This window comes from Gigantopelta aegis, chromosome 8, assembly GCF_016097555.1.
Source record: "Gigantopelta aegis isolate Gae_Host chromosome 8, Gae_host_genome, whole genome shotgun sequence".
Taxonomy (NCBI): domain Eukaryota; kingdom Metazoa; phylum Mollusca; class Gastropoda; order Neomphalida; family Peltospiridae; genus Gigantopelta; species Gigantopelta aegis.
In genome coordinates this window covers 3896973-3908751 of record NC_054706.1, presented here as the reverse complement: position 1 = coordinate 3908751, position 11779 = coordinate 3896973, and the positions used below count along the sequence as shown (strand labels likewise).

At 38.5% G+C, this 11779-nt stretch overlaps 1 protein-coding gene across 1 annotated transcript; it reads right to left on the bottom strand.

Moving 5' to 3' along the window:
• Window positions 1-3054: 3054 nt before the first annotated feature.
• Window positions 3055-10343, bottom strand: LOC121379333 (SPRY domain-containing SOCS box protein 3-like). Its single transcript, XM_041507905.1, has 5 exons — window positions 10268-10343; window positions 6367-6422; window positions 5018-5173; window positions 4404-4553; window positions 3055-3860 (listed from the first exon to the last, which is right to left on the bottom strand). The coding sequence occupies exons 2-5, from the start codon at window positions 6368-6370 to the stop codon at window positions 3466-3468; spliced, it is 705 nt and encodes a 234-aa protein (XP_041363839.1). The 5' UTR covers window positions 6371-6422; window positions 10268-10343; the 3' UTR covers window positions 3055-3465.
• Between the last annotated feature and the right edge of the window lie 1436 nt (window positions 10344-11779).

Genomic DNA, 11779 nt, shown 5'->3' with positions numbered 1-11779 from the left:
TGATGACCTTAGTTTTATGTTTAATTTGAATCTTTATGCAAGACCATAGCAGCAGAGACTGGCAGATAAACGATCACTTGTAGAAACATAAGAGTAGTCTTTATGCAAGACCATAGCAGCAGAGACTGGCAGATAAACGATCACTTGTAGAAACATACGAGTAGTCTTTATGCAAGACCATAGCAGCAGAGACTGGCAGATAAACGATCACTTGTAGAAACATAAGAGTAGTCTTTGTGCAAGACCATAGCAGCAGAGACTGGCAGATAAACGATCACTTGTAGCAACATAAGAGTAGTCTTTATGCAAGACCATAGCAGCAGAGACTGGCAGATAAACGATCACTTGTAGAAACATAAGAGTAGTCTTTGTGCAAGACCATAGCAGCAGAGACTGGCAGATAAACGGATCACTTGTAGCAACATAAGAGTAGTCTTTGTGCAAGACCATAGCAGCAGAGACTGGCAGATAAACGATCACTTGTAGAAACATAAGAGTAGTCTTTATGCAAGACCATAGCAGCAGAGACTGGCAGATAAACGGATCACTTGTAGCAACATGAGTAGTCTTTATGCAAGACCACATCAGCAGAGACTGGCAGATAAACGATCACTTGTAGCAACATGAGTAGTCTTTATGCAAGACCATAGCAGCAGAGACTGGCAGATAAACGATCACTTGTAGCAACATGAGTAGTCTTTGTGCAAGACCATAGCAGCAGAGACTGGCAGATAAACGATCACTTGTAGAAACATAAGAGTAGTCTTTATGCAAGACCATAGCAGCAGAGACTGGCAGATAAACGATCACTTGTAGCAACATAAAAGTAGTCTTTGTGCAAGACCATAGCAGCAGAGACTGGCAGATAAACGATCACTTGTAGCAACATAAGAGTAGTCTTTGTGCAAGACCATAGCAGCAGAGACTGGCAGATAAACGATCACTTGTAGAAACATAAGAGTAGTCTTTGTGCAAGACCATAGCAGCAGATACTGGCAGATAAACGATCACTTGTAGAAACATATGAGTAGTCTTTGTGCAAGACCATAGCAGCAGAGACTGGCAGATAAACGATCACTTGTAGCAACATAAGAGTAGTCTTTGTGCAAGACCATAGCAGCAGAGACTGGCAGATAAACGATCACTTGTAGAAACATAAGAGTAGTCTTTGTGCAAGACCATAGCAGCAGAGACTGGCAGATAAACGATCACTTGTAGCAACATAAGAGTAGTCTTTGTGACAGTCTTTATTATAATACTCCAGTCAATTCACTTGTCTGAATTAAAAATGCCCAAATCTGAATAACATTTATTCATAATGGTATTACTGTCAACTGCTAAATGTGGTTGCTAATGAATCCCTATGCATTTTTACATGGATTACAACTGATATTGTGGATGATGGAAGGGGCTGGTATGTGCCATCCTGTCTGGAATGGTGCATATAAAAGATCCCTTGCTACTAATGGAAAAATGTAGCGGGTTTCCTCTCTGACTAAAATTTACCAAATGTCAATGCTTAAGAAATCAATGTGCTCCAGCAGTGTCATTAAAAATCAACTTTAGAATGATGAAAATACAGTAAAAAGCTATAAGGCCAGGAAATTGTGCTAACAGATGAAAATATCTATTCCCACAAGATTTATCATAGTTGTATAGGTAATGTTTAATTGCAATACGAATAAAACAAAATATCTTGCATACATTTGTTACAAAATCACTAGATTCTGATTTCAATCTTCATGTGGAATATCAAAGGTCATGGTATGTGCTCCCTTGCAGTATCCTAAGTGGTGTCAATTTCCTTGTCTCACAATGCAGATGCTGAAGAGCTGTTGATTAAACCATTTGCCGTGGTTTCTTTCAATAAAATACTTACGTGATTTAGCTCAGTTCATTTAGACCCGCTTGAGGTGCTTATGTTGCAAGATTGAACCACTTCTGTGGATCCATTCAACTGACTGGGTTTTTTCTCATTCCAACCAGTGCACCACAACTGGTTAAAGGCTGTAGTATGTGCTTTCCTGTCTGTGGGAAAGTATATAAAAGTATATAAAAGGTCCTTTGCTGCATTAAAAATGTAGCAGGTTTTCTCCAATTGTCAGAATTACAAATGTTTGACATCCAATAGCTGATGATTAATTAATGTGCTCTAGTGGTGTCATTAAACAAAACAAACTTAACATTTTCAACAAAACGGTCATACAATGGTAATATTAAGATGACTATATCTGGCTATGGCTATTTCTAGTTCCAGCCAATACACCATGACTGGTATATCAAAGGCTGTGGTATGTAGTATCCTGTCAGGGATGGTGCATATAAGAGATCCCTTGCTACTAATGGGGAAAATGTAGCAGAATTTCTCACAAACTGTCAGAATTACCAAATGTTTGACATCCAAAAGTTAGTTTATTTTGTTTAAAGACACCACTACAGCACATTGATTTATTAATCATCAGCTATTGGATGTTGAACAGTTGGTCATTTTGACATGTGTTTTAGAGGAAACCCACTACATTTTTCCATTAGTAGCAAGGGACGATTTATGTGCACAATCCCACAAATAGGATAGCACATACCACAGCCTTTAATATCAGTCCTACACTAGCTAAAGCAAGAAATAGCCCAATGGACCAACTGCACATTAAGTGAGTGCTTTACCACTGGGCTCCGTCGGGGCATCCAATAGCCGATGATTTATAAATAAATGTACTTGAACACATTTTATTTATGGGTTGTATGGCGTCGAACATATGGTTAAGGACCACACAGATATTGGGGGAGGAAACCTGCTGTTGCCACTTCATGGGCTACTCTTTTTTTGATTAGCAGCAAGGGATCTTTTATATGCACCATCCCATAAAACAGGGTAACACATACCACAGCATTTGATGTACCAGTCATGGTGCACTGGCTGGAGCGAGAAGTACTCTAGTGGTGTCGTTAAACCAAACAAACTTTAACTTTAACACCTGTTTACTAGTATTTATGTGTGATAATTTGATAATAATAGAAAAAACTTCAAAGATTTCATAAAACTTAACAAATGGGTTTCAAACAAATTTTATTAATTAAAACATGAATATGAACGATTCACTGGTATTTATCATTTTAACAGTAAAAATATTTCAACAGGTGTAAAATGTATATAGCTGCTTTTTAGCAGATGTGTTTGAGCAAAAATTGTTGGCAACTCATTAATGCAGAAGTACGCATTCCTGACTGACATTTGTTATAGAAAGGAGATAAGGTCATGTCTTGTGGGAACAGTATTTGTTCCATGTGACTCGATTATGAAATTCAATATCCTATCCATTTAAAATATTTTATGATTTTAACACCACATAAATTTGTATAAAATATTTAAAACTTGACTGATATGTGTAGATCTACAATGCAGAACAAATTACAGACATGACTTTTATCTCCTGAATATAATGTTATCTAGGGCAATTACTGAAACTAGTAATACACATTTTTGACTAGCTGACAAATTGGTTTAGGCAAGGGGAGACAATCCACTAAACTGGCAGGTACATTTCTTCTAAGAGTAATGCAACAGAGCTCTTGAAGAGACAAATATCTAGACGAACAGATTCTTTTCCCTAAAGCCAACTCGGTTTCTGCTGCTGTTGAACTAATCAGTGGATATAGTGGCTCCCCCACCAAATCCATCCCCCAGAATGCAACACCAAGGTCTATTCCATTTTTAAAAAAGGTTAATGTCCCGCCCTGTATGTCGAGAAAACATCCGATAGTCGTACGTTTGTTGTAAAATGGTTCACAATACTGGGAGGATTTACCCGCATGACAAATTGTTCCTTTGTAAGACAGTCCCCAGCTTTCCTTATTCACACCTGAAAATAAATATAAAGTGCTACATAGACCAATGTATCTTGTAAAACAATACTTTTAAAAATTAAATTATTTCTTACAATGTGAATTTTTTTTATTTTACTCCTCTAAAATTTGAAATCCATACAAATTACTACACATTTTTTTGTGTTAATTAGATCATTTTTCATACAAAAGGGGGGCATCCATAAAGTACATATGCACATAATTTGGGATTTTCAACCCCCAACCCTCCTTGTACACCACTTGTACATTTGATCATTAAACCCTCCCCCAATGTATGGACACAGTACAGCGAACCACCGCCAACCCACCCCTACCTCAGGTGTACTGGGTATGTACTTTATGAATGGCCCCAACAGTTTGGTATGTCTTGTACATATCCACAATTACATAAGAGTTTTTCCAAATTAATGCTAAGTTTTCCTTGTATTTCTAAGTGTTCTTTACTAGTGTTTCCCCCACCCCCAACACCGAGCTAAATGAATGGCTAAAGAAGTCCTGTAATAAAGTGAAGGCAACTGATGGTTAATAGCCGTGTATACCTATTAAATTGACATATTGGTAGTTTCCAAGGAACAGTGGTGCCTGTTGTGTCCCCACTCCAACCATCACAGAGGTTCCTGCAGGAGGCTCTAGAAAGATGATCTCCCAGAAATGTCGGCCATCTTGAAATCCTCTATTTCCTCTCACTCCTAAAGTTAAAAGATTCTATACTTGATATATATACATAATACAATTAGACTAAAACTGTACTGTAGAAGTTTCGTCTATTATTTTCCCTCTGTGCTGTTACTAGCGAAGTTCTTGCATACTGCAATACCTACGAGAGACATCCATAACGGATGAATTTTCCAGGAGTTTTGGGGTTTTAATTAAGAATGTAAAGGTTTCAGCCTTTGCTGCTACTCCTAGTTAATCAATCACATGTACAGAAAAAACCACCAATATGATTTAGTGTTAATTAAATATTAATTAACTGCATTTTATCTGCATCACCATCACCACCAATTTTAGGTTTTTTTTAAATCATCCCCCCCCCCCCCCCCCCAAAGAAACAAACAAAACAACTCAACAACAACAACAACAACAACAAAAACACACCTCCTACAACAAATAATATAATAAAACAAAAATAATAATAGGACTGATGTAGTACCTGCTGTTCCTATGCTTTCTGTCACTGGGTCAATGAAGAAATAGGCCTCTGTTTGATCTGCAGACAGAGTAACTTCCCTTGGTTTGCATTCTGTATCCCACACCCAGTTGTCGGGGAGAAAGTTTGAAAATGTGTTTGCAGACTCAACTTTCTGACCTAAAATTATATCATAAAGAGTATTTTAAAATTAATATTTTTGAGATGTTCAAATCAAAATGGTTCAAAATATTGAAATGTATATAAGGGTTTATAGCTTTAAATCTTTAAACATATACATATACATATGCATGCATGCATACATACATACATACATACATACATACAGTGAAACCCCACCTAACGACCACCCTGGTTCCATGACCACCCTGCTATAAAGACCAACATTTTATAGACCGGAATATTTCCTTATTATTTTATAGTAAAAATACCCCGGTATTAAGACCACTCCAAAATTGCGGATTACGACCAATAAAGTCAGACCCAATGGTCGTTTTCAGTACATTTTTACTCTAAACTTGCTACCACAGAATTGTAAGCGACAAACAATAAATAATGGGGTAAAATATTGTCTAGTTGTCCTTGCCATGGTGTTAAATTAATGTGTTTCCCGAACAATAGACGAACAACAGACTTATGTTTATGTAGCTGAAAAGACAAACATACCAGCAAACAATTGGTCTACAAATCAGCACGTCAAGATTAAATTATGGAATGTGACCCAAAAGTCAGACGTTTTTATTACCTTTGGGAGGGTGTTATTTATCCAGACGGTTGTTAATCTCTTTTGTGTAGGCTTGACACGATTAATCTTGCACTTCAATGCAAGTGCCAATACACCGTAATCACCTAATTTATTTTATCGTTCTTATCAGAGCACCACGACTGACATATCAAAGGCCGTTGTATGTGCTGTCATGTCTATGGGATGGCGCATGTAAAAGATCCCTTGCTACTAATCGAAAAATGTAGCGGGTTTCTTCTCTAAGATTATATGTCAAAATTACCAAATGTTTGACATCCAATGGCTGATGATTAATCTCTCTCTGTCTCTCTCTCTCTGTCTCTCTCTCTCTCTCTCTCTCTCTCTCTCTCTCTCTCTCTCTCTCTCTCTCTATATATATATATATATACACACACACACACATATAGATGCGTGTGTGCGTGTATGTGTGCGTGTGCACGTGTGCACGTCTTGTTACATGTAATGTTTTTGTATAGTTACATCTGTATTTTGTGGTGTAACATAGAAGATATCGTAATATAGACATTGCCTGACTGTTGGTCGATCCATAGCTATGTAAAATTAGATAATAAATAATGTTTAAATCAAAATACGTTACGTGTATTACCCATTTACTTCCAAAGACTGCAAGAATACGTTTCCATTTTGAAGAAGACTTATTTTCTAAAAATAAAAATTATAAATATATTATTTCAAACTAGAGACAACTTTCAGTACAAATTTACATTATTATAATTTATAATAATATATTATTTTAATAAAAGAGGGAGAAAAAAATTACCATGCTCATACAAATTACAACCAAATAATTTAATTTATTACAGTAGATTTTTTTTCTTTTGTTTCATTAAGAATGTTTAGAAGACGACCAAGGCATTTGGCGTTAAACGTTATGACCGGCAAATGTTGCTGTCAAAGTTATTGTCTTTGTGCAACTCTTATGACCCAGAGGTCATACATCCAACTTTGGCATAGCCAGGATTTTACATTGGGGGACCCACATGGGGGAAGGCAACCACACTGTCAGCAGTTGAACAAGTTGTTTTCTCCTAATGAACCACCCGGAGACTTTCATCCATACTGACCCATGACCTCCTGTCTACCTCCGGCGATCGGAGGGTCATCCAAAATGAAGGAATTCGAATCACTACCAGGAAACTGAAGCACCTTCATTGTGGACCAAAGTTCTAACCAAACTCCAGTCAGAGGACGCATCATTGAATTCTAATTAACTACTAACTTAAGCTAAGACGATTTCCCCACACGACTGGATCCAAAATCCCAATCAATATCCGTTTGTGGTACAGAAGGTGCATCACTGGAGTTCTAATTAACTACTAACTTAAGCTAAGGCGATTTCCAAACACGAGTGGTCCCAAAATCCCAACCAAGATCCGTTTGTGATACAATAGATGCATCACTGGAGTTCTATACTACGTAGGCAGGTAGGTAACTCGTTTTACGTGCTCATATACCACTAGGGTTTGGAACACGCCTCTAAACTGCGAAGACGATCTTCCCAAGCAAGTTGATCCAAAGGACTTTGAGAGTCTTTATAAACAGACGGACCAGACGTGCTGACATCTCGAAGTCATCCTACCCTGTGGTGGTGGTGGTGGTGGTGGTGCAGTCAATACATTAACAGATAATACGTCCACACTGCCATATAAGATGAAAGACAGGAGGAGCTGCCAAACCCGAAAAATATTAAATGAAAATCGACGGAGAGAAAGGAAACGGGGCAGTGAGATAAAAAGAAAGCAAATGAAGAAACAAAAGTTTCTTCCATCTCAAATATATGACGCCGAGGATACGGTGATATGTACGCAAGTTTTCCCCCCTTCTTTGGGGTTTGGGGAGTCGTTTTGTTTTGTTGTATATGTTGCTTTTTTTCTTATGGGATGGGATATCCTTTTTAATTAGCGATGAATTGCATTCCAACTGTCCCTTACACGATAGATCATCTTTCCTATACTATACATTTTTCCACAGACACGATAACTCGAACTTTGGCTGGAACAAGTAGACGAACAATATGAAGGGATTGAACAGATCTACGACTGACTGACTGCACGTCGTATGATTGTTACAGGCCTATGAAGGGATTGAACAGTTCTACGACTGACTGACTGACTGCACGTCGTGTGACTATTACAGGCCTATGAAGGGATTGAACAGTTCTACGACTGACTGACTGCACGTCGTGTGACTGTTACAGGCCTATGAAGGGATTGAACAGTGCTACGACTGACTGACTGCACGTCGTGTGACTGTTACAGGCCTATGAAGGGATTGAACAGTTCTACGACTGACTGACTGCACGTCGTGTGACTGCTACAGGCCTATGAAGGGATTGAACAGTTCTACGACTGACTGACTGCACGTCGTGTGACTGCTACAGGCCTATGAAGGGATTGAACAGTTCTACGACTGACTGACTGCACGTCGTGTGACTGTTACAGGCCTATAAAGGGATTGAACAGTTCTACGACTGACTGACTGCACGTCGTGTGACTGTTACAGGCCTATAAAGGGATTGAACAGTTCTACGACTGACTGACTGCACGTCGTGTGACTGTTACAGGCCTATGAAGGGATTGAACAGTTCTACGACTGACTGACTGCACGTCGTGTGACTGTTACAGGCCTATGAAGGGATTGAACAGTTCTACGACTGACTGACTGCACGTCGTGTGACTGTTACAGGCCTATGAAGGGATTGAACAGTTCTACGACTGACTGCACGTCGTGTGACTGTTACAGGCCTATGAAGGGAGTGAACAGTTCTACGACTGACTGCACGTCGTGTGACTGTTACAGGCCTATGAAGGGATTGAACAGTTCTACGACTGACTGCACGTCGTGTGACTGTATAGGCCTATGAAGGGATTGAACAGTTCTACGACTGACTGCACGTCGTGTGACTGTTACAGGCCTATGAAGGGATTGAACAGTTCTACGACTGACTGACTGCACGTCGTGTGACTGTCACAGGCCTATGAAGGGACTGAACAGTTCTACGACTGACTGACTGCACAGGCCTATGAAGGGATTGAACAGTTCTACGACTGACTGCACGTCGTGTGACTGTCACAGGCCTATGAAGGGATTGAACAGTTCTACGACTGACTGACTGCACGTCGTGTGACTGTCACAGGCCTATGAAGGGACTGAACAGTTCTACGACTGACTGACTGCACGTCGTGTGACTGTCACAGGCCTATGAAGGGACTGAACAGTTCTACGACTGACTGACTGCACGTCGTGTGACTGTCACAGGCCTATGAAGGGATTTAACAGTTCTACGACTGACTGACTGCACGTCGTGTCACTGTTACAGGCCTATGAAGGGACTGAACAGTTCTACGACTGACTGACTGCACGTCGTGTCACTGTATATGCCTACCACTGACCGTGCGATTGAACTACACTCGTGACAGTGTAATAGGCCTTCCGTCTATATTCCCATCTGGTTTATACTAGTTGTTACTGCCACCTATTCTACAAATTACGAAAAGTTAGATATATATTATACACTGTGAGACTCGCTGTGTACACTTCCCCATTCGTCAGAAATAGTCGTTGAGTACACTTCCCCTTTCGTCAGAAACAGTCGTCGAGTACAATTCCCCTTTCGTCAGAAATACTCGTCGAGTACATCCAGAAATAGTCGTCGAGTACAATTCCCCATTCGTAATATGAGAAATAGTTCAAGTCAGAGCACAAAGCACATTGATTAATTATACACTGGCTATTTGTTATTATTTTATTTGTGTATCCTGCAGAGATAGAATGATGATAACCACCAGACTGGCTGTGGGTATACTGTGTGTTATTATCGGCCTATATATAAACATAGATTTGTAAATTAATACCCCCAAAAGTGGAGAAATCATATGTATTTATATTTTTTCACACACCGTTTGTGTATGATCATTCTAAACATGTGAGCCTTTTGCAGTATGATCTCAGAATCATGATTTGTAACATGTTAAATTTCTTTCATAAATTACATTTTTAAACTGATTTAATAAATAAACATAAGTTTTGTTATGTTTATCATACAACCCCCCCCCCCCCCCCCCCCCACCCTCCCCTCACACCCACATATTATATTGAAAATAACAATATAAACTAATTTAAACAACTCTGCCCAAAAGTACAACAAATCAAGTCAGGGCTGTCACTCGACAGGTGATATATAAACTTCTAGTACTAGTAGTAGCAGCAGTTTATCGTTTTCATAAAATCGGTCAATATAAACAGTGGGTGTGGGATAAATTATGTTTTCAATACTAAAGTGAAGCAATACTCGATAGCAAAATGTTTTGTTACATCTACAAATAAAATAATACTCAGAACCTATTTTAGTCTAGGCATGGCCCTCTCTAAATTCATTCATACTAGTATTATAATGAACGTGGATTTTACTGTTTAAACAGGAGGATCTATAAAGCTAGTTTTGCGGATATTCACGTGTATGGACCTACATTACAAATAATACGAACCAGAATCGCCAACTGTCGAACGTTACTTGGTAAGCAACGCGTACACGTACACCTATATATAAAAGTAGTACTCAAACTAGCTAACTAGGTCACTAAAGCAAGTTCTTTTACTAGTCGTACTCCCCCAGACAAGTCTTTAAGAAACATGTCCTTTAACGTGAACGTCTTTATTGGGTAAAAGATATTCCAATTCCATAGAGTCAAACTGAATATAATCACTTAATAAGTTGTGTCGGTTTGCCAAATGTGTCTTTTAAAAATGGAGAGAAATATTATCACTAGCTATTGAAAGTTTGCGCCCGTATGTTGACAGTGTACATTTTGACCGAGATAAATTTATCGACTTTTCTCCTATATATAGACTTACTTGAGGATTTTAAAACATAATAGGCGTAACGTTCGCAACAGAGAGACTCCGAAATATTTCACTGAAACATTGTGCTGGAAGCCCCACATTTCAGATAGTCGTCTTTGTTTTTAGAAACCATGGTAATCTTTAATAGAAGTTTTAACTATCTGCAGTCGTTCTGACCGCTCCTCTTATTTTGATCTGTACTGCCGATAGCTTTAATATTCTTTATCGTTACCCGATGCCATGCTTTACAAGAATCCTTTTTTGCACTCAGGTTCAGTCGGGTACCATACACACATCATGCTAAATATTGAGCACAAAGATGATTTCCATAAATTCAACGGCAGTGGAAGCGGTCATTTTTGTCACTTAATATAATAGTGAATATGGACTGGCTATCTACACCGAGATTATATTTTATTTATTTATTTATTTATTTATTTATTTTTACCACTATTATTTTATTTTATTTTATTTTAAATATATATATATTTTTTTTTTTTTTTTTTTTGGGGGGGTGGGGGGGGGGGGGGGGGGAGGGTAGTGTAAAGTCTTGGCTGTATAAATAATATCAACAAGTCCGTAGTTGGTTAGCTGTTGTTATTTCAACTCCAGCATGGATAGTTATTATACAAACAGCTAGGTGACACAATGACATATGATATTCTCTTAGGTATATATGAGCTACGTCTTCCTTTGAGAAATATATTACAGACGTGTATATACTGTACACTGATGGTTCTATTACAAGTTGGCTACTCTATATACTGTACACGATGGTTCTATGACAAGTTGGCTACGCTGTATACTGTACACGATGGTTCTATTACAAGTTGGCTACGCTGTATACTGTACACGATGGTTCTATTACAAGTTGGCTACTCTCTATACTGTACACGATGGTTCTATTACAAGTTGGCTACGCTGTATACTGTACACGATGGTTCTATTACAAGTTGGCTACGCTGTATACTGTGCACGATGGTTCTATTACAAGTTGGCTACTCTATATACTGTACACGATGGTTCTATTACAAGTTGGCTACTCTATATACTGTACACGATGGTTCTATTACAAGTTGGCTACGCTGTATACTGTACACGATGGTTCTATTACAAGTTGGCTACTCTATATACTGTACACGATGGTTCTATTACAA

Excerpts from the sequence above, each read along its gene's own strand:
- LOC121379333 (XM_041507905.1), bottom strand. Across the intron at positions 4,554-5,017 it reads AGAAAGCATAGGAACAGCAG|GAGTGAGAGGAAATAGAGGA; the intron begins GTACTACATCAG and ends TTTTAACTTTAG. Across the intron at positions 3,861-4,403 it reads CCAATATGTCAATTTAATAG|GTGTGAATAAGGAAAGCTGG; the intron begins GTATACACGGCT and ends ATTTATTTTCAG.